The sequence below is a fragment of the Rhipicephalus sanguineus genome, chromosome 9 (assembly GCF_013339695.2).
Source record: "Rhipicephalus sanguineus isolate Rsan-2018 chromosome 9, BIME_Rsan_1.4, whole genome shotgun sequence".
Taxonomy (NCBI): Eukaryota; Metazoa; Arthropoda; class Arachnida; order Ixodida; family Ixodidae; genus Rhipicephalus; species Rhipicephalus sanguineus.
In genome coordinates, this window is record NC_051184.2 from 24,943,554 (window position 1) to 24,966,873 (window position 23,320).

At 43.9% G+C, this 23,320-nt stretch overlaps 1 protein-coding gene and 1 non-coding gene across 2 annotated transcripts in view; one reads left to right on the forward strand and one right to left on the reverse strand.

Moving 5' to 3' along the window:
* Window positions 1-1,927: 1,927 nt before the first annotated feature.
* Trnad-guc (transfer RNA aspartic acid (anticodon GUC)) lies at window positions 1,928-1,999 on the forward strand. The gene has a single exon. It is a non-coding gene; the product is annotated as a tRNA-Asp (tRNA).
* A 2,195-nt stretch (window positions 2,000-4,194) lies between these two features.
* Window positions 4,195-23,320, reverse strand: part of LOC119404777 (uncharacterized) — a 68,268-nt gene continuing 49,142 nt past the window's right edge. Inside the window, exons 9-21 of the mRNA XM_049419015.1 lie at window positions 21,162-21,365; window positions 19,828-20,009; window positions 19,014-19,075; window positions 17,825-18,162; window positions 16,607-16,797; window positions 15,901-15,962; window positions 14,319-14,593; window positions 13,456-13,712; window positions 12,064-12,125; window positions 8,172-8,365; window positions 6,930-7,084; window positions 4,987-6,214; window positions 4,195-4,877 (exon numbers count right to left, since the gene is read on the reverse strand). Coding sequence (XP_049274972.1) covers window positions 5,891-6,214; window positions 6,930-7,084; window positions 8,172-8,365; window positions 12,064-12,125; window positions 13,456-13,712; window positions 14,319-14,593; window positions 15,901-15,962; window positions 16,607-16,797; window positions 17,825-18,162; window positions 19,014-19,075; window positions 19,828-20,009; window positions 21,162-21,365 — 2,306 coding nt within the window. The 3' untranslated portion in view covers window positions 4,195-4,877; window positions 4,987-5,890. The remainder of the gene's footprint in view (window positions 4,878-4,986; window positions 6,215-6,929; window positions 7,085-8,171; window positions 8,366-12,063; window positions 12,126-13,455; window positions 13,713-14,318; window positions 14,594-15,900; window positions 15,963-16,606; window positions 16,798-17,824; window positions 18,163-19,013; window positions 19,076-19,827; window positions 20,010-21,161; window positions 21,366-23,320) is intronic.

Sequence of the window (23,320 nt, forward strand, 5' to 3'; positions counted from 1 at the left end):
GTCAGCATTCGCGTCTTGCATGTCATCCACAAAAAGGACCCGTTTGTCTGTTCGATACTCTTTCACGATACCAAAAACACCACGCTTGCTGCGAGAAGACTCTTAGTAAGCGAGAAATTGCGCAAAGAGAAAATGTTGGCGGCGACGCCACCTTGAAGTTTCCGCACCATTCGCCTTGACGTCACATATTTTGACGGCGCCTACTAGGGCCTACGTAGTTCCTAAACGGTAAAAATTAAGTACACTGTCTTCTGAGGGGGCGATAGAGTGAACATACCAAGTTTGAGGAAACTGTTGTTGAGCCAATGCGCCAAAATACGATAAGTACACTTTGAAATCCGTGACGTCACGCTTGGAGATTATGGCGCGAAATTTAAAAATGAAACTTTGAACTTCATTTTCTCCTTTATTAATGCACCTATGAGGCGCCCTTTCGGAGATGCGCCCTTTCGTCAGTGCGCGTCATGACCTTGAGCACGTTTTCTTTTTATATTCGAATGCGCGGCTTACATTCAGTGTGATGGCAGGCGCGGGAACGTGACGGCCTCCCTGCGCCACCGCAGAAACTATGCGACCCACGATCACGGCCGCCTGGATCACCGGCGCGCGATGCTCAAATATGCCAATGGCCCCTGGCCTTTGGGTTTATGGTGCCGTCATTTGAGTTTATGGCATCATTTGTCGAGAGAAAAGGGAACGGTTTCTAGCTGACTTTGAGAATTAATTGTAAATTCCAGGCCGCGTGTTGTGCTATAATATTTGGCTCGGGTATTCTCGGGAGCTTCGACTACCGATTAGCGGCGTTTTCTGACCATGCTGAGGAAGTGTTGCAGGGCTCCTTTAACACGAACGCTCCGCAGCGCTGCCTGAAGTGGCTTCACTGCCACTTCACTGCCAATGCTTCACTGCCAAAGCCGACACTCTCATTCTTTGTTGCGGCTAGTGTCTGCAAGCGACGCACTGCGTCCCTTGCGTTCTCTCAAATGCTGGAGCAGCGCCTACTATATATATATATATATATATATATATATATATATATATATATATACGGTGTTTTTTTAGACAATACAGATTTTTTATAAAAATGATATGGCAGTCGGGCCCCTGCCTTCTTCTCACACGATGTCTACGTCGAGGCGGGAAAACTACCGCACCTAAACTTACGTTCCATTGAGTAATTAACAAAAATTCGTTAAATAACCTTTTTTAATTATTAACTTCGGGGGCGTTGTTTATACGGAAGAGTAGCAGGACGTGACAATGTATGACATGCCCAAAATTTTAAAAATCGCGAGAAATGCACGTAATTTGAGGTAATAATCACCGAAATTCGAGACCCCGATCTAGGCGAAACCGAAACTGAGCGCGCAGGAAATTCGTCGTGCCTGTCACAGACCGGAAGCTCAAGTGACAATTTTTGAAAAAAAGGCGCGTCGCAGCAGAATGTGGTCAGGAAAAGCGCCAAGTCGTCCCAAATACCCAAATAGACCTCTTATTCTTTGCGTTTGGTGTGTATTGCTTATCTGTTTCTTTCGCGCCGTACCCAAGAAAACAGCACTTTCGACTTTTTCACTGTACAGCTTAAAACTAGGCGGCAGCCACTGCGGCGCTACTGCTCGCAGATAAGCGAACGAGTTCCTTGCAGTCCTTTCGAGTTTAACGAAGAAACAGATACGCATACAAACACACGCATGAACATACGTAGAGGGTGTTTGAACACCCCCCCCCCCTATCTTCCTCCTCCCGAAAAAAAAAAAAAAATCTTGCTGCGCCCCTGCTTCTCGCAAACTCGAAGAGCGAGATTTTGATTGCAGCAACCAATGATGGACTCTGTGTACGTCATTCACTGTACAATGACAATGAGTTGTAAAGTCCACACTTTGCAAGCTCATTTGTCATTACATAGAGCGAATGCCCGGTGGCCATCTCCTCGTTAGTATAGTGGTCAGTATCCCCGCCTGTCACGCGGGAGACCGGGGTTCGATTCCCCGACGGGGAGTCTTTTTTTTTTTTCCTCTTTTTTCTTTCTCGCGTTCTTTGAATTCGCTGTTCATTATCTCACAAAGCATACTGCACACTGGAAGTTCTAGCGTCTCGAAGAGGCGCACATTTCTCAGTGGTTTTCTCATGTGGCGTTTTTCATAAAAACACCGGCGTTCATTTCTTTTTTAGCCTTAGATGTCTTAGAGAAAAGCGTTAGATGTCTCATCAAACGTGAAAACTGACCGTCGGCGTCAACACAAGTGATGCAAAAAAATTGTTATGGCATCAACCTTTGACGTCATCGTGACGCCATAGGTCACCAACATATGTGACGTCATCATAGTCATTATGACGTCACATGTTGGTGTCATCACACGACATCCTCGATCGGTCAAAGGTGGGCCGATCACGGAGGCACTGCACGACCACGTTACCTGCAGAAAGCTTCCAATTCCTGCGATCCCGGAGGCAGTGCAAAACCACGTTGCGTGCAGAAAGCTTTCGGCCAGGATCAATACAATCGACTGAGAAGAAGAAGAAGGATTTCGCCTTCCAATCGTCTTAGGCAAATGCATACCATGTGATTATTTTTGCTTCTATTTTGCGTCGCGGTGAATCTCCGAATGGCTTGCTGTCAAAAAGTTTTCGTCGTATCTGACCTCTGAGATCCCCCCCCCCCAAAAAAAAAAACAAACAAACAAGAAAACCGCATCGTTGCTGTCGCACATTTCAGCCCACGATGTTTGTCGCGCCTGTCAACGTTTATCTATAAACGTTGGTGCCTGTCGCCGTCTGTGGTCAACGGTCTGTGATGGCCTCCTTGATTTTTGCGTCGGGAATCACGGAGGCCATGCTAGTGGTAGGGCTGGTAAAGGTCCCCACTTTAGATAGTGGCGCTACGGTAGCATTTCTTTGAACCACTTGGCGGGAAACGTCAGCTTCGCCGCTCAACGCTTTTACATAAAAAAAAAAAAGTAGTTCTGCCGTGATTCTGCCGAGTTACGCTAGCTGGTTTGCTGCCTTCTTAGATCTGTCGATCGAGGTGGCACTTCTGGATAGCTCTTGGCTCCCTTCTGCTCTGCAGCTTGCCCACAAGAAGCCGCAACCAAAAGTGCCCGCACCTGTCACAATCGCGCTGGTATGAAAAATTATATCTTTCATTTCTTTCGTATGCCCTTCCTGTCGCTTCCAGCTTGGCCAGACAGGTACTGCAAATGCAGAGAATGCAGCTTGAGCAGCTGAGTGTCATGATCCTTGAAGAGTCATAATTCCAGGGGTGGGCGCCCGTATTTTTACCTGGAGAGATCAGTTACTCTGAGAGAACTAGCTGGTTGTCAAGAGGACAGGCGCGTACTTGATGAATCCGCAGGGGGATGTTTCAGGGGTCCGCCGCCCCCACCCTTAACAGCGCCGCCCCTGCATGAGTCCCACACGAGTACTACGAACAAATAATTGTTCGGAAAGCAAACGTCGCCGTAGTTCACTAGCACGATTATTCTCTTAGCATATTTGTTTATCATAGCGGGTGTCGAAATGCTCCCAACAATGCCAACAAACTTTCACTCTTGTTGGTATAACAGCTGCAAGGCTTGCCCTGTGTGTTGTGATGCCATGTTCATTGGTGAAACTACATTGAGGAACGTCATGACAAGGAGGTCTTTGCTTCCACACCTTTATTTGTACAGAATTTTCGGCCACACCCAGAAGCCGTTTGAACCAATACCATTTTCCACTGAAATGCTTTGACAGCAGTCGAAGAACTGTCTTCAATTTCTTCAGTGTATCAATCAAGACACGTTAATGTAGCAGGATTTCTTTACTGAATCTTTCTCTGCGTGAAGTGTACGACTGTACGTACTCTTGTCACATGCAGGCAGTTATTGCCAAGTTTACTAGAGGAAAGTCAGAATTCCCATTTTGTTGCAACCATTGTAAACGAAACAACATAGTCATGTACTACCCATGTGGCCGTGAAACTTCAAGCACGACTATGCTGCATATGCACTGTGTCATTGTGATGACTACTCATAATGCACTTTGGTTAACTTTAACTAATCCTGCACACACATACTTTTCTATCTGCTCAAATAATTTGGACAGTATAACTGCTCTACTTGTGCAATGCTCTAGAAAGGATTAGTAGAGAGGAACTAGCATTTCTATACACTATTAGGTTAGTGGGCTTCACTATTCCATATCTCATTTTTCTCGTCAAGCATTCGGTGTATCACAAGAAGCCTAGCTGCACATATCTGCTGGGCATTTGTGTAGGCTGCTATTTACAAACATTTTACGACTTTACCATGACCTGCCAAATGGCACTTAGTCTATCAAGCCCAATCTGTGACCTTATAAGAACAAGTATACCTCTGGAAGCAAGTGAGCGTGAAAGACCTCGTGAAAAAGAGATACCAAGATGGACCCACAGTGATGATGACTACACAAGGTCACGTGCGTGCAATACTAGGCACAGACACTGTTTCTGACCGGTATCCTCAGATACAGATCAGCGGCAACACGTACTCCTTAATTCAGCCTGTAACGCAAACCTGTAGACTGTTCCTCTGAAGTCCATAGTTTTTCTTTATCCCACATTCCTGAGGCTGCTTGTCGACCTTGCAACATGATTTTGCACTGACATTTGGCAGGACTGCTTGGACTATGCATGCGGCACATGACGACTGAGGTGAAGCACCTTGCCCGGAAGTGCATGGCTGCGAGGGCAGTTGTGACGCGTGGCAGAGCCTGAGACATGTTCGTTGTAGAACCCAGCTCATCAGTGCTTGGCTCTTTTGGCAGTTGTGAGGCACAATAGAATCCTGCAACAGTTGCTCTTGGCACATACGATGTGTTTGAACGTGCTAAGCTAACGTGTGCGGATTATCATTAGTTTCCTTTGAGTGCTACCTCCTTTCATGTATAGTGCATACGCTATAACTCTATGTACCGTCTGTGGTTTGCGGTTAGCACTGTCTCAGTGCAGCTATGTAGTAGCAATAGTACCACAGGCAAATAAACTGCGGTACAGTTTGCAGAGTTTTGCCCCAGCCTTTGAGGTGGTGTGCACCGTGTGGTTGTCGAGGCTGTAGCCTATTGTGCGGTTAAGTAAGATAGCAAGTCATACACGCAGAAAAAACAAAAGGGAGTGGTTCTTCTGCAGCAGCAGAAATGCATTTGACACATTCGTATGCCTTCTCACATCAACATTGACTTCATCAGCCAGAAATTGCAAGTAACTCAAAGAACACTGCCTCACCACAATAGCACACCTGCATTTTCGCTGTTTTACTGTTGCAAGCAGTTTGCAAAGCCTGAGAATATTTCCTGCCACACAAACTCGTGTTGCAGGTTTTGAGTGAGTTGCAGGTACATTGCGTAGTGCACCAGGTGTTGACAAGTTGAGCAGCACGCATTACTGCTTTTCGGTGGCAAGTGTCGTGGTGCCTCTAGCACACACCAAAATGCAGCCGTAACAACGTGAACAGTTCGTGAAGTGTATAGGTGCACGTGACATGGGAAAACAAAAATCTGCACTACACCCGACTGACCTCCAGGTGCACCATTTGTGTGGGTGTGAAGCTTGATGGCTCACGGCCTTGCCACCACAACGCAGATGCAGGCAAGCCCGATGAACCCGCGGGCATATCTCGGCACCTCGTTGCTGCGGCCATCCAAAGTAAGCCTAAATAAGTCATTCGGTAGCCATTGGGTTTTCGATGACTGTGACAGAGACGCCGAAGCTTCGAACAAGCCGAGCGGTCATCAAGATGTCAAATCGCACGTCAGCACCGGCACGCCCGATGGACCCGCAGGCGTGCCTTGGCTCGGGCACTTCACGACTGCAGCACTGCAAGTTCACTGAACAGTTCGCTGTGGCCCTTCCAGTTCATGCCGCCAACTGGCGCATTCACTTGGGTGCCCCAGTGTACTCTGGGTTGCTGTAGTCCACAAACACTCGCACCACCTCGCCAGAGTAGCGACGCTGGTGTGGCATGAAGTAGAAGTCGGGATTCATCTCTTGCGGCTGCCGCCTTTGGGCAGTAGCGTACGGGTTGGTGGCGGGGGGTGGCACGCGGGCGGGCCCACGGTCGTAGGTGACGCTGGCAGCGCGCGGTGCGCCCGCAGGGGGCCCCAGGTCTTCGTCAGGCCGCAGGGCAAAGTTCTCGTAACTGTAGTTGCTGCTGGCTGTGGTGGAGTAGTCCTTCCAGTGGGAGCTTGTCAGCAACTTTTCCTGCAAGGCCATTAAGAATGCAGGCTTTATTACATGTGACAACCAATGCATAGAGTCTCGGAAAGAACCAATAAGCATGTGCGCATACCACGGTCAAAGGGATTACGTGTTTTTTCTCAGGAAAAAAAAAAGTAAGGAAACAAAGCTTATGTCATTTCATGTGCTGCATAATGTAGCGTAATATATAGCAAGTGTTTCAGCCGTTGAAGGGCAGTTAATGTTCAAAGCAACATTCAGTGTTTATAAGACAGGTTATGCCTTTGTATTTAATCTGCCGTTTCTCTAACGCTTACATTTGCCACCTACAAATTTTACGAAGTCATATTCCTAATGCAATGTTTTCTCACTTCTTGTTGTGCAATTTGCGTTACATTGTGTTTATTGCATGCACAGCATTGACAGCAGTATGCACTAAAGTACAGTTTCCTGTATTGGATCTATATGAACCATGACAAGGTTCACGGGCAGTAAACATTGAATATCTTAGCTTTAGTATAGCCACCATCATCCGAAAATATGGTGAGCCACGGCCTCGTCGGTTTTATTTTAGTTTTGTCGTGGCTTTCTCCCGTTTTAGAAGGAAAGGAAATGAACTTAATTCTACTATTTCACCATCTTGGATCACTTGGAAGCTGTGCTTAGCACTGCGAATTTGCAGTCTTACTGTTACTTTGCTCAAACGCTTAAGCAGTTACATAACATCAACTGTGTTTACCCTGTTGGGAGGAGGTGGTTGGGTGCGCAGTTTCCTCCGACAGGCCATAGAAGCTGCTTGTACCAGCAGCAGGAAAACGAGGGCAGCCACAGCACCAACAATGGCGTACAGCTTGATCTGTTCGCTAGACGACTCTTCACCTGATGCGTCAGAACCTGGTTCAACAAAGCGGGGGATACATGTCATTGCTGTGGCACTTATAGGACCTTTGAGATGTGTTGGCATCATGTGCACTGTTACCGCTGTTGGGCATTCATGGTAATCAAACTTTGATATAGTGAACATGGACATAATGAATTATCGGTTATAACGAAGTAAATGAATAGTATTCACATTAAAACAATGCGACAAATATTGTTTATAACAAGTTATCTGTATAAGTAAGCTATTTTTATGTCAGATGTACTTTGCTATGATGAGTTTTGACAGTAATGCAAATGTAGCTGTGGCTATAAAAGACAATGTTCTAAATGAACGTGCCACCATGATTTGTGCCTGCATTAGATGTTGGCCCATTCAAGTTCATTGCAGATATACAGAGTACTTCAGCTAAATTGGTATTGAAAAAACAGACATATGTTCTACGCATGTCGAATTGGCCAAGTATTATTCTGAGCCGTGTGCAGCATGTCAGGACTTTTTTACAATCTGCCAATCTGGGTAATTAACAAAGATTGTTTAATTAACTTTGTAACTATTAACTCTAGCGAAATTTCTACAATACAAAAGTTGCAACACTTGTTCTGAAATGTCGGAATATTTCATCCATGCTAATTTAACTGCCAATCCTCCAAGCTGGGTAATTAGCAAAGATTGCTTAGTTAACCTTTATTATAGTAACTGTAGTGAGAAATATTCAATAGAAAAGTTGTAACGCTTGTTAAACAATGCTGGATTATTTCATTTATGCTAAGATAACTGCCTAGTTTAATATTTTTTCAGCTTTTCTTTAGAGTGCGCGAAATTAAAAATTATAATTGGCGCAAGTTAGTTGAAACATCCTGTATGTATATGCATGTATGCACGTGAGCATGCGTCATGGTGAGAACTCACGTGCTCTGCTATGTTGCAAGGTTGCAGTCACAGTAGCAACGGCTGATGCTGCTACTCTTGCACAAAAACTTTATTTGTAGCTTCAGATCGCTTTTTCACATACTGCCCACTCATTTTGGCCATGGTCAGTGCACAAGAGCACGGGCTACACTTATAAATTAAAGCAGGAAGCTTTCATCATAAACTTGCCTGGGAGGGAGGACTGGCGCACACGTGACTCTGGCGCATCACCCACGTGCAGCTGAAGAGATGCTGGGTTTACGCGCAAGCCTCCGAGAAGCTGTCCCGGCAACAGGGCAGTGCGCAGGCTCTCCTCTACAGCCCGGGAATCGTGATCCGTTGGCAACAGCAGCTGCATTTCGGCCACCACACCATCAGGCTCCCTGTACAGAAAGAAAGCGGTGTGAGATGTGCCTCGGTTGTTATGATGCCCCTACATGTCACCTTGACCTGACGTGGTCTCTCTGCACGTCACTTTTGAATGACGAATGATTTGAACTGCTGCTCACATTGAGCTAAAACTGCTACGAACTAGTCTCAGGGTGTCTACCGACCGGGAAAATCGGGAAAACCGGGAATTCTCAGGGATTTTGGGTAGTCTGGAAATTCTCAGGGAAAACTCAGGGAAATTGTGCTCCCATCAGGGAAAATTCACAGTAACTTTATTGAAAGGCAACGAAAGTCGCGGTAGCGCTGGCTCGATATTTTGTGAACGCATTTTTCAAATCAAACGGCCGCTGCGGCTGCGGGGGAGTGGGGCACCTCGATGCTGTCATCGCCTTCGGAGCGGTGGAGTGGGAGAGAATCAGGCTAATGCGCGGCATGCGGGAACCATGAACCACGACACATTGTATCGCGCAATGTTGTCAGGGTGTTGTGTGACTACGCGGTGTAGTTCTGTATTCTTTCTCGCGCGTGCTGTACGTTAGCGCCCGATATGGTGTTTTTGTTATCGCCGCGTGTCAAGTAACAAGCATGATTAGTTGTAGAAGCGGTAGCAGTAGATGTAACGAGCTTGAGTTATCTTGCAAGCGATCGCGATAGTTCAGCAAGCGGATGTCTTCGACAAGGCTGGTATCTGGCAAGCCATCCCGATCGGCGAGAAAAAAGACGACGCTTGTTGGCTGTTATCGGAGAGCTCACTCGCTCGGATCCCGAGCTTCAAAGATGCTATTTAGGACTCCGTGAAGAATAGAATAAATTTCCAGGCAAGAGCTAGCGTAACTCACAGCAAGTGAAAGCTTTTTTTTTTCTTCTTTTCCCGATGAGGGCACATGCTGAAACAAGTTTTAGTCAGTCGACCGATATTTTGGGGGGGCTGCAGCTCGCAATTACCAGCCACACCACGTGGATGTTTGCTACAAAGCCGAATTACAAAACTTTTCAGAGCCAAGGCATAGCGGCGACCGAAATTCGCGACCCCAGCACGGGTCCCATTGGCTTGATTCGGCGCGCAATGTCGGAAAACAGTAACGTTTCCACCATAATCGGATGTGCCGTAATTCAGGCTGTTACCGTGCTTTCATGAGATCTTAGCCCGCAGCTATATTGGTTTCTTTTTTTGCGATAGCAATTGTATAGACACTCCGACGCGAATTTTATGCCTTCGCCATGGTCTTCCTTATCAAGTCCAAATCGCGATTACATCACCCCGCGCGTCATATGCTCCATGCGCGAGTGAAAGCGCGCGAGCGCTGCCGACGAACGGGGCTTAAGCAGAGATGAAACGAGCCGACCGTCTCGTTCGCGTGATGGGCACATGGAGATAGGAGCCGGCGGGTTGGGGGGGGGGGGGCTGCGTGAGTCCGACAGGAAGTGCGTACTTTGTACCAGCGGGCGTGGTCGCATGTGCCGCGGTATCTTTAGTGGGGATCAGCAGACGGCTCATACCTTTGCAGGTATTGTGCTCTAATTGCAAAACTTCCGTTGAAGCCATAGCAGTGGCGGATCCAGGGGGGGGGGACGTAGCGGCGATCCCCCCCCCCTTAAGCCAGCCCCCGCCCCCTCCCTTCAGTGCCTGTCGTCCACCTCCTTTATCAGGCTGCCTGTTGAGTTTGCCTCCCTTTTGAGGTTGCTTTGCCTGCCACTGCCCAAAAGGGGTAAAGAGAATCTTGTCCCTGCTCTCTACCTCTCTCATCGCTCTACCTTTTCCTGCTTCCCTATGCACATTTACAACGAAGGCTTCTTACGCACCGCCATAATCCCCTCTGGACTGTTCTAAATAGGCGTGACCCACCAAAATGCACTGCTGAGCGGGGGCTTCAGCCTTTGTAACACCCCCCCCCCCCCATTAGGTACCTGAATCCGCCCCTGAGCCATAGATAGCGCACTTCTCTCAGTGCAGCGGCTGCATTTTCTGAAGGAGCGAGCTGCCAGCCTACATTCATATAAAATTCCTCTTTGTTGCTATCGGATTTACTGTTTTGCTCTCGCGGTGAAACTGTGACTTTTTTTCTAACGTGGGATGGTTTTCGATGTTTTGCATTCCTGGAGAGCAAATGGTTCGGCTGGGCAACATGGTAGCAAAGGCGTTGCATTGCTCTGGGCAACGCGCGAGGATTTGACAACAACCCGCAACAGCGGAACAAGCGCAATTCCACAGTATATTAAACCCGCATTTGTTTCGTATATACATGTGACACTCGGCAAGGCATTTAACTGTGATTGCTGCACTTCAGGCTCAACAAAATTGATTTTTTTTCACGCAAAAAATAAAAAAAAGTTTTTTCATGTTGCCATATTAGTTGAGCATTCTTGTGGAATTTTCAGTTTTAATCCTTCAGTAACTATGCCTTGCATGAAAGGTCGAATTTCAGTTTAACGAAGTTTCGATATAACGAAGTGAGTTGCCGCTTTTACCAACTTCGCTATATTGAGGTTTAACTGTTCTATGTACTATTCAAATGGGATTAAGTCGTTTTTATTTTCTAACGTGCGTATTAGAGAGTGACATCACCGAGCGATATGGTCTCTATCCATCTTGACATAAAACAAAGTTCTGCTTCACTCAGGGAATTTTAGCAAAAACACTCAGGGAAAACCTGGAAAACTCAGGGAATTTAGAAAAGTCAACTCGGTAGACACCCTGAGTCTTCTTTTCAACCCAGGTAGACAAACCACTAATCCAGCCTTTTCATATCTCACTGACACACTTAAGGAAAGAAAGGAAGGGGTGACAGAAAGCACACTGGTGTCTCCCCTGGCCTGTCCAGCTTTCCTTCTGCCTTGCCTTCTCATTATTTTCTTAGAAGGGCTTGATGTAATGTCATGTACGGCACGGCTAATCTTTCTTAATTAACTATAAAGCCCGAATTTGCAAATGTCTTGTGTGGTTCAAATTCTTCTGTATAATAAAGCAGCTTGAAAAAAATCTCAAAACTACAGCCAGGACTCTGTCAGGAGGAGTGGAAAAGATGAATAAATGATACAGGAAAGATTACAGTGTAATGGATTTTTAGAAAAAATGTGAGCACATGATATTGCATTTTAGACTGAGCAGAAAGAACGAAGCTGAGTAGATCTATGAAGTGTTTGGAGAAGTGAAGAACATAAGAGTTGTAGAGGGTTAGATGCAGCAATGTGATAAAGAAATTTGCAGGCATGTGTTGGGTTTGCTTGATCCCTGGAAGGGTAGTCTTGGATATCTGACAGGCAACTCTATCCAGCGCAGGAGTTAAAAAAGGCCAATGATAACTTACTTTAATTCAATTTCCTTCACCTCTGGTACTCTTAAAATGCTCTATTTCTCTAAAGATTCTTGCAGCTGCATTTGGATGGACGTTGCTTACTTTCACTTTTATGGAATCTCTCGACACATTAAATACACTAAATGTCTGCACTGTCCTTTCTTATTAAGATAGGCGTAGGTTAGGCCATTGGTGTAGGTTCTATATCTGCACTGATAATGTAACCTTGTCTGTTTTTGACAATAGTGATACAGTGCTGCTGAATATAAATGTGAATGATGTGTAAAATTAAAACATATTTGTTCACAAATGTCACAAGACCCTATTCAGGGTATTGTGAATCCAAGCTATTTTTACTTATGTCACTGTCATCCTTTTTTTGTTGAAGAACTTACCTTATGAGGCGTTTGAGCTTGATCTGATGCTTCTCAGACACTTCGTTCAGGGCAGGTTCCAGCTGAAATCAATAAAGTAATAATCAATAAATTGATAGCTACAACTAGGTTTCGCCAAATTTTCGAAATTTTAACATATTGAATCCGCTCCCCTTCTTTGGTGAATACCACCCTGACAATAGCCACAAGTGTTTTGGAATTTGGGCCTTGTTTAAATGTGACTGCTGCTGCCAAAATTGAGCCCTCAGTATACAGCACGACACCATGGCCATAACGATGCTGCAGCATGGTAATAATCTATTTGCTGAACAAATGACATGTACATCACCATCGATTTCCTGTGTGGGTAAACGAGCCGACATAACTACTTTGAGTATGCCCAAGTGACTTAAATGGACATCAACAACACCTTTAATTGACATGGTCACAACAAAGGCAGGGCAACCAAAGTGGGCAGACATTGTGTGTGGAAAGTGGTGAAAACATCATTGCCAAGTGGGAATGACTGGCAGAAAACCAGGTGGTGAGTGCGATTGCTCTGGCAGGACAGATCTTTTGTCCTGCCAGAGCTTCCTGCTTTGCTGCAGCCAATCTGAACGCGAGGTGAAGAGCCAGCTGGAAATGGCATTTGAGCTTCGGTGATCAGGTAGATTTTCTACTGTACTATTCATAGAAACAATGAAGATCTACTCTGTACCACATGACAAGTCGCACAGTAGAATGCCAACTATCTTCTATTACGAGCTGATCATCTTTCAGACAGAGCTAGCGGGTGGTTGAGAGCTAACATCTGATAGTTACAGGAATAGCTGCGAGATGTCAGGATGCTTGTTAAAGTGCAAGGTGTACTGCTTTTGGGGCGGTATAGGAAGCCAGGCTAGCTGGGTGGTCTGAACCACCTCGCATGCCCACTGCCTCGTCACATTGAAAATCTGCCTGATTTTTGATGCTATCCACTTTCCTGGTTGGCCGACATGAACATGGCTTAAAATGTCGTTGTTTGGCATTGTACCAAATTTTCAAGAGGTACCGTGAGCAACAGATGTCTGTGTCTGAAATAATGTAATAAATTCCCATTTCGTATTTTGTCTGATCGTTAGACAACAGCTGATACTGAATAAATTAATTAAAAGAACAATTTTGGCTTTCGTTAAGGATACTGTATGTGCTGTGAACACTGTGCACGTGTGTTGCGAGGGCAGCATACACATGCAGCAGGCACTTCTGATTGCGACTTTGCTCGGTCGAGATCTAATTCATTGTTCACCTTGCAACAAGCACTGAAGATAGCATCATCTGGGGCACAAATGTAGATCAGTGAATGCAATAGGATAGGCTTCTTATGTTGCTTGAGGCACTAGCACATGTAAATGTTGTGTTTGTAGTGCTCACCCCTTTAGTCAGCTGCTGAGAGAGAAGCGAGTAAGGCCGTGATCCACGCACGCCGTAGCTGGCCTGCCAAGGTTCCAGAACTTGCAATCGCAGGTGGTACTCTTCCAGACTGGGTGGTGCGGGAGTCGTCGGCTTCCGCGGTGGCCCGCCTTTTGGCGTGTACCGTGGTGGAGTGATGCTTGGGCCTTCGCCTCCATCCTCTGCTGGCGTTGAGGCCTTGGTGCCTCCTCCCGGCGATGGGCGGGGTCTAGTACCGGCTATACCAGAACCAACGAAAGTGTTTAGAAACATGACCAAACTGATGCATTGTAAAATGCATACATTTACCATGCTTGCACAAATACTGTGTAAGCTTTGTAACCTTGTACATCAGGCCCTCAACATTTCACATTTATCACTGGCTATAGTCATGGTACGATGAAATAACCCAAGCTGGTACTAATATTTGTGACTGACTGGGGGTGTAAAAATGTCATGCATATAATTCATGGTGGCTGCTTCATAAACTGGTGTGTACATGCAGGTTATACTGGTAATTTATTATAATAATCGCAAAAGTACTGACTGGGTAGGTAAAAATTACATTTTTCATAAAAATGCGCAGAAAAACATGTGGTTTTTAAAATGATAGCATACCTTATACAAAGTAATTTTATTTGTCATCAACAGGTGGTGCTTCAGATCTGTCACTTGGGCTGCAATACTGCCACCTCTTAGTGACAAGTGCAGTTGCTCTGGCTATATTCTATTTTCTGTACTTCGGAATCTATACATTTTTTTTTGCTATTACCTCAGGATTCACCTTCTATGCACAGTTAATGAGAATGAACTGTGCCAAGTGAAAAATCAAGCGGATCCCTTACCTTGTGGATGGCAAGCTGTGAAGCAAACAGGTTCACTAGAAATGAGGGGCCGCTGCTCGTGCTTTCTGATCTTCTTTGAAACGGCATTGAATACACCGCCATGAGTTGGAAATACCAAGTACAGGCATTGGTCTAGGTCCAGGTCGTAGCCGACGTCGTCGGAGTAGCGCTGTCGCGCAAAGCTCAGCGTGGTGCGGCCATCACGGCGATGCCCCGACATGTTGGCCACATCTTGAACTGGGTCCAGCAGAGGAGGCTCGTATCCTTCCATCCAACTGTGCAGTGACAATTTGGCTATCAGCTGTTGTAAAATAATTCGGTTAGTAGGCTTGTGCGAATAGTAAATTTTAGGTTCGAAGCGAATTCGAAGCGAATAGTGATATGGTCGAATAATTTCGAATTGAATTTGAATAGTATATATCACATATTATTAAAAATAAATGAGCATACTTATCATGACCCAGCTAACCCGCACAATTTTTTTTTAATTGAGACAAAGCATGTGCAAATATTCTTTTTGGTTCAAAGGGAAGTGGAAGCAACTTTGAATAGTAGGCAGGATTTAACTTTCGTTAGAATGCAGTGATAACCTGTAAAATACATTACGTTGTAAAATTTACTATACTTAGAGCATATAAGCCGGTATAACGAGCTTTTAACCTTAAAAAATTGTGAATCGATGTGAGGGTAATTTGTTCGTTTAACCCTGAAGTGGGGCTTCCCGGCAGCGCGGATTTCTCCTGGATAGATGTATTCACGGCATAGCACCCCTTCACTGCAGTGAAACCACCTTCACAGGGGGTTACGTGCACTTTATATATTGTCTATTCAAATTTAGAATAATTTCAATTCGTTTCGAAGCGAATTCGAATACTGTAATATTCGTTCGAATATTCGAACTGATTGAATATTCGCACAAGCCTGTCAGTTAGTCTAATTAGAGCAGATTAATTGCTACTGGAACGCAGCATGGCAGAAGAGCAGATATGAAAAGAATAGAAAGGAAAAGATGAGTGCCGTGTCTTGAGTGAAAAATAAGTAAAAACAACACAAAACAAAACAAGGAAAGATCGTGAGTTTTATACCTCTAACAATGAAGCTATGCACATGTGCCACTGATGAAGCCATGCTACAGATTGAACATTTAACAAAGCACAAAGAGAAAGAGGAGAACAAGAGCATTATGTTTCTTTACTGTGCTGTGTGATCAAATAGACAGGCGACGGCCCAATGAAATTTCATATACTTGTCCAAAGTGCTTCACATATATTAATACCCCCTGTGACTGTCTCAGTTGTAGCTACTGACCATGTTTTGCTGATCTATGACAACGTCAATTTGCTTCCAGTATGCCTGAGGTATTTTTGGCCTAGGATAGTACACTTTGCTAGAAATTGTAAGATATTGTGTAGTATATAAGCACGAAAATATTTGAGAATTACAGCATGTTTAACAAGTAGCTCATACTGATAAGAGCAACTGTGAGCTGGTTTACTATGTTACAATTCCTCGCAGCGATTGCTGACAAAGCGCTTTCGTTTGATGCTGTCAGTTCTGTGCTGCTAACTTAAAGGCCACTCACACGTCCATGATGAAGTAACGTCCAGTCTCTTCAACCCAGCCAAGGATAGCATCTGTTTTGGGCTGCAGGAGAGAAATACAACATAGTTATTTGCTGGCTCTTAATAAAATACCCCACGATAAAAGGAGATGTCATGAGACAGAATATTTTAATTTTTTTTCTTGCGTGTAATTTTCAGTTCCAAGGTTTGTTGATCCAATGAAACGTCATTGGGGAAAAAGTGATCATGTGAAGTTTGAATTAATGCGACATTTTCGCGTATTCCAACTGTGCCATACCCTTGCACTTACAGACGTAGAATGCCATCCCTTCAGTAAAGAAATTTATTTATTCATTTATCTCAGAACGGAATGTGATTGAATGATGGACGATTGGGCTTCAACAGCACATTGACTTTAACGTCTCAAAGCTTTGCTGGAGACAGCAAGGAATGCTGTATTAGAGAACTTAGCATAGTCTTCATTACCAGTTAGGATGGTGGAAGTTTCGAGGAGTCCCAGATGATGGCAAAAAACTCATCTTTTAGGGTACTATGCACATACGCCATAGACAAAAGTCTGAGTAATCAATCACCACCAAAGTGTGGTCATTGCAGCCAGAAATTGAAGTGGTGACTTCTTGTTGAACATTATAACCCACTAGGGCAGTTGTGAGATGTTAAATGGAGGTTTTAAAGTGAGACGTGTAATGGTTTTGCAGCACCTACCATGGCCTTGTTTGTAGAGAAACCAATGCCTGTCCACTTGTTGCTACGTGTGGTGATTGTGAAGAACACCTGGTCTGAGGAAGCCTGGTAGTGCCAGCTGGCCGTGTACTCACAGTCGTCAGCAGCGCACGAATCGGGAAAACGCCAGGAGCCCGAGCAAGCATCTGAGCTTCCACCTGCGACAACGGTGAGCCATGTGTTTCAGTGAATCATGCCGTTTGCAGCTTTTGTTATCCAACACACTGATTCTGCAACCATTGGTCACAACTATGGTCACAACCATCACTCACACCTGCTGGTCACAACTATTGGTCACAGCCGTTTGTTCACAACATTTGTCACTACCATTGGTCAGCTGTTTGTCAAAGCTATTCTTAACAGCCATTGGTCACAGCTGTTGGCTATCATCATGACCGTTTGCTACAAGAATTGGTCACGACCACAGCCGTTCGTCACAAACATTGGTCGCAACCGTAGAACACAGTTGTTAGTCACAACTACCAACCGCACAATATTAGAGCAGCACATAAACCAGGGAAGTGCTGGGACCCTGAACAAATGCCATAATGGCTACTGAAGTCACGGCAAGCTGCACTTTAGACAACAGTGCTGGTGGTCACTTTTATTTTCTGACACACTGAATGCCGCAACTGTTAATCACAAAAGCTGGTCACGCGATATTAGGCCACAACGTGTGGTCACGCAGTTGTTGGCCATAGAGCTTGAAGACTTGCAACTTGTGAGAGTGGCAAATTTTTGGGGGAATATTATTGCAACATTGTCAGTGAATGGTGATATGCAAATTTAGCGAATGTTGGGCCTCACTGTTCACCACTGTGTGCTTTCAGATAACTTGAGTTACTAGATTTTGCCATTACTATTAGGAATGGTCAACTATCTTGTTGTACTACTCACTTCTGTCAGGCATGCACTTATGAGTTCACATAAAATGGGTCCTTGCTGACATTATCCAGAGTACAGCACTAAGGTTTGCCTCATAATTGTGTGATAGTTGTGGCACCAAAGCTGCATGATTTAACGTCTCTAGATAAAGAAGTGTTGAAAGGCCATGTTGCCAGGCGGCTCTTTGCAACAGAGGCTTTCTTCTATTTCTTTTAACAGCTATCACATGCAACACTGTTGCACAAGCTGTGACCGTTTTCACTGGTTACATGTACCATAACACACAGATTAAGTTGTTCCAAAAAGACTTGCCATTTGGCCCTTGTTCTGCTGGCGGCAAAGATGGGGGTGGAGGTGGAGGCCTCTTTGGTGGTGGCTCGCGGCAGCCATGCAGGCACAGTGTCGTCTTCGAGATAGCCGGATTTTGTGCGTGACGGCCAATTTTGCGCAGGACACTGTTGTAGGTGCCACCCGCGACAGGGAACACTAGGTGGAGGCAGTGGCCTTCGGTGAAGGCAAGATCGTGTACCTTGTCGCCAGTGTCGAACTTCCGTGCAAAGCGAAGCGTGGTCATGCCGTCTGCATGCTCGCCACTCACGTTGAACAGGTCTGACCGAACGTCATTTGATGGTTCCTTATAGCCGGACAGCCACCTGCAATTAATGTTCAGGATAAGTGCATTGTACTGTACCTTGCATGTGGGACAGCATCACTTCAGTAAAATGATAACAAGGCAGAACTTCAGGGTAGATGCAGGCTTGAAGTGAAGTGAAATCATCAGACAAGTAATGTCGCTGGATCCAACACGTCAACACGTCAAGAAGATGAGTACCGTTGTCAATACGCTGGCTCCAGCGACATTCCTTGCTTGATGATTTATTATCAGGCCTGTGCTGAGACGTGCACGTGCATCTTAATAATGCTCAGTACAACAATGCTTAGTCACTGTGGCAGGTATTATTTGTATTGGTGTACTTTCATGGCATTGGAAATCAATAACTTGCAGTATGGTTGGTTTTACATTTTCATTGTCTGAAAAAAAAAAAGCAATCTGTTATTGTAAATAATTTAAGCCATATGAGGTGCTGCTTTACTTGATCTCAAATGTGTCGTTCATCGCTATTTAATTCAATCAGTACAAGCAAGGAAGGAATATAGTTGTCAGTATACTACAAAAAGAACCTGCCACAGTATTTTAGTTACTGGGGCTCAGCACGAGGTTGTGAGTTTGACTGTGACTGTGATAGCCAAACTTCAATGAAGACAAAATGCAAAAGTGATATTGTACTTAGATTTCAGTGTTTCTTAATTAAATATAATCCCAAACAGTCTAAGTTAATTTAGAGTCTGTCTGTGCCTCATGGTGGTTTTTGCGCATAAAATCTAAGAAGGTACTGTAATAATAAAAAAAAAATTCAAGACATAAGGACCTATCGATATTCATACACAGCTGTGCTGCATTGTTTTCGGTAGCAATTTGAAACACATTGTCACAGACACTTACATGTCATATACGAAGAACCGGCCATTCTTTTCCACCCATCCAATGACAGCATCTGTGTTGGGCTGAAATGGAGATAAAAGGACATTGATAAGAAGAATGACTACAAGTTTAGCGGCTGTTGTGCTATCTGTGAAACACATTTTGGCTGCGTACTCCTCGTAATGGATTGTTACGGGAGCATACGTAGATGTGGTACTTTAGCAGATTCATTCTGTTCCCCACTAAACTTAAACAGCAAATACCTTTCACATTTTTCTCCTTCATAATGTCTACTGAAGAATCTGCTTATACTTTTTATGTCTTTAGAAGCGAAAGCAGTAGATTGAACAAAAAAAAAGCACTTTTTACAATGCAGGGTATTTCATGGAAAATACACTGAAGTTTCAGAAGCATTTCTTAGATCCCATAAAAATAGATGTTTCCAAACTAAAATTTAAACAAATACCTCTCCAGTGATATAAAGTAGGTTTTACAAAATATCATAGAAAACTGTAATCAGGATGAAATACACGATGGGACATTAGTTAATTTTTAAAACACGTGTAGTTTATATGAGACCTACTATATTTGCTCACATAAAACAAGCACTGGAATGCTGGCTAATACTGGCTATTGTTGGCAACCTGCTCTATAACGATGTAATAAAATCACAAACACGTAATGCTATGCCCCCTGACCTCATAAAATACTTCGAACACATCACAGCTTCTTTCGAGGGAATTTTCCCCAAATCGTTTTGACCTTTTTTTGCAATCACTGCTCATAACCGAAACTGAAATTTCACTGCTATGGCTTTGGCTTGCCTGAGACCTACCATGCGGCGGTCCTCCGAAAACCCGAGTCCGGTCCACCGGTCGGCAATCTTTGATCGGATTTCAAAGGACACTTCTTCCGTGTGTGGATTTGCCAACCAGCTAGCGGAATATGTGCAGCTGTCGCCCCGACATGTTGACGGGTAGCGCCATTCACCCTGGCATGGGTCCCGTCGCGTCTCTCCTGCATGATGTTAGTAGTTGCCACACTGGTTGTTACAATGCTTCAGTGCTATTTCCATATCAACTCCATGGAGCAACGCATTATTATCAATATCCATTATTGTTATTGCATTAAAACAGATAAACACCAAACAAAAGAAAGAAAAACAGGTTAGCATTTGTCTCCTAGAAGAAACGTCACGTCCTTCGTCACACGAAGGTCACATCGACACTATGTCAAACTGCGTCACTTCGGATGGAGACGGGATTTATTTCGAGAACATGCACTCAATTAGTCAGGTGTTTCATGTAACAAATTAAGAAAGCCTTGGGAGCAGGCTTGTTGCTATTTCATAAACAGTGTATAAGTGTGAAATTGCAAAAAGGGAACTGTAAACCACTAAGGACAAGTGCAAACTTCCAACTAAGTTTATTCAGAAGTAATTAAGAAAGACTGGGGAAGAGAAAGCACCACACATTATTTTTCTTCAAATGAACATAGTTGAACACTGCTTAATTAACCTATAGTTGGATACAACTTTAGAGGTGCGCAGCATTTCCTCCTCAAAGGTGGATGCATACAAGCCTGCACCAATGGACGCACACACCAGTCTGACATCATGAGCCGGACGGTCGGTGACCACGCTTTCGGAGAACGTTGCCAAGTGCTTGAGCAGGACTATTTCCCTAATCGCGGAGGCGATCGGACACCATGCTTCGGTCGTCTGGGCGGGGCCTCTCCGGACTTCTTAAGTTGTATCCGACTATCGTTGGAAGTTTTCATTTGTCGTTTTTAGTTCTCCGTCCCCTTGTTACAATTTCATACTTCTACACTACTTAAATAATGCTTCAGTCAAAATGGCCCTACATTTATGTATAATATGAAAGTGCACATTGACATAAAAGTTCAAGAAAATGTATTTGGAGACTAACAGTAAGATATGAAAGCCGCACTTTCTCCTTATCCAAACACAACTAGGTTTTAATTTGCGCTGAGCTTTCAAATGTGAGTAATTTTATACATCAACAGAAACATGCCATGGTGAAAATGTTTTTCTAGTTGCTAAGCTACATTTCTTCACAGCTTACTTTATCACAAATATGGGCCTGAGTGAGCCTCCACTCAGGTTCACTGAATGAGGGAAACGTAACCATTACGTGAGAAGTTACTCACCGTGAAAGTTGATGACGGTACTTCCCCTTTGGTCCTTGTGGCCATGGTATTTGAGTTCATCAGTTCGGTAAAAGTCAAGCACGCTAGCGTGGCCTTCGTCAAGGCCTGTCTTGGGCGAGTGCACATAGTTTCCATGTTCCTGTCCTTGTGCCCAGATCAGCAGGGTTGGCGCATTCTTGAGTGGTTGATCTGGTAGTTCGTTGGCTGCAGGAAATTAAAATAACAGATTTTACTTCACCCATTTTAGAGTTTGAGTTTTAGTTTATTGGTGACATAAGGGTTAGTTACATAATACGTGTATGCAGATATGTGAACCAGTCTTACTCACATTTGAAGTTTCTTTCTTCCTTGTTTACCATTGAAAATTAGTCTCAATTGATGCACATGTAAAACACGCTTTTTCTTGGTGCATAAAATTTGTTGCAATTTCCATTCATTTCAATTCCACATGAAAGAAAGTTAGAAAATGTTGGTACTAATATACATATATTATACACATATAGTATATACATATAGTAGTATATACACATAGTATAAACATAGTGATGTCTCGAGGCTATTGCTGAAAGTTTGGAGTAATCAGTAGATGTTAATTTCAGCCAGTTGGCCTTGTCACTAAAGCGGTACTGTTTTGGAAAAAATTATCCTGCAAGCTGTTTGCGAGATCAGTTTTTCATTAATTACTATAGGCTGTTTTTTAAAACTGTTGAAATTCAGTGGCTTACATTATCATGAGATAACAGATTGGTTCACATATCAAAAACAAAAGCTAGTTCAAGCAGTTGATGCTTGATGCTAAATCAGTATTGCTGTTCTGCGTAATATGAGATGAATGATTAAAAGTGTTATGTTTACATGCTTTATGCACATTTTTTCGTGACGCTATTAATCTTCTCACTCGCGGTACTAATGTTATCATGATTACATTTGTCTCCACTATTCATTAAAGCCTCATATCTTTTCCTCTCTATTACCATTCGGTTTGATCTGAGCATTGTAGAATATCTATAACTTGCATTGTATCTTGTAGTTATTGTATATGCCAAGTATTATTATTATTTAACTTCTGCATTCTTCCATTGTATTAATGATATTCATGTCCTGTTATTATGCTTGTACGTGTTTGCTTCTAACTATGTTTCTTTTTTGTTTAAATTTTTGTGAAAAATCATTGTACTGCCACACCCTCGAAGAACAGTAACATTATCGTAAATAAATAAATAAATAAATAAATAAATAAATCTCAAGAAGAACACAGCATGCACCACTGCATGCTGGTCAAGCCGGCACACACACACCCGCTGTTTTACAAGGTACTAAATTAGTGCTTTCACAAGTCATAAAAAAAGAGCATGAATGTTCTTGTGTTACATCATTTACTAGTTAACAGAGAGAAGGTGATTAGATCAAGGGCTCGTTTGTTTGTTAGACACAGCACACTTTTACTTAGCAGAGATAAAACAGCTGCACCAATTGCGCTGAAGTGCTCTTTTACAGCTTTCTGCAACCAAACTGTGCCGAAGCCGTACAGATACCTCAGAGTTCTGACTGTGCCTGAGCTTCTACAATGCAATCAGCATGACCAACAAGTGTTTGTGTTCAGGCAAATTGTGTTCAGGCAAATTCTCTGATACTATGAGGTATCAATGGCCTAGCTGTCACCTCCCTGTCCTTCCGTCTATTTCTTCCTCCTCTGTCAAGAATTTGCCTGAACACGAGCACTTATTGGTAGGGGTGTGCGAATAGTGAAATTTCATCTCGAATCAAATTCGATTCGAATAGCGTCGAATAGTGGCCAAAAATATAGAATATCGAATACAAAAGATTTTATAGAAAATTGAAAGGAAGAACAAAGAATGAAATCTGCTAATGTCTCCGAGCCTACAGACGCTACGATGTGGTGACAGCTTTATTACGCGCTTGTTCGGAAGATGTTTCTTTTTGTTTCACCATTTTTTGGGCGCGCAGGTACGTTGACAGAAGAGCCGCTGTTCCAGTCAGCAGCGACGCTCCTAACCTCTTAGCGGCTAACAGAGAGTGTTGCAGGTTACGGTACCTAGATTTTTGCCCTATGGTCACGCAATATGGCTCATCTGACAATGGTAATGTGCTTCATGGTCATGAGTCCTCCGGGCCCAAAAATCTTCGGGTGCTCGTTC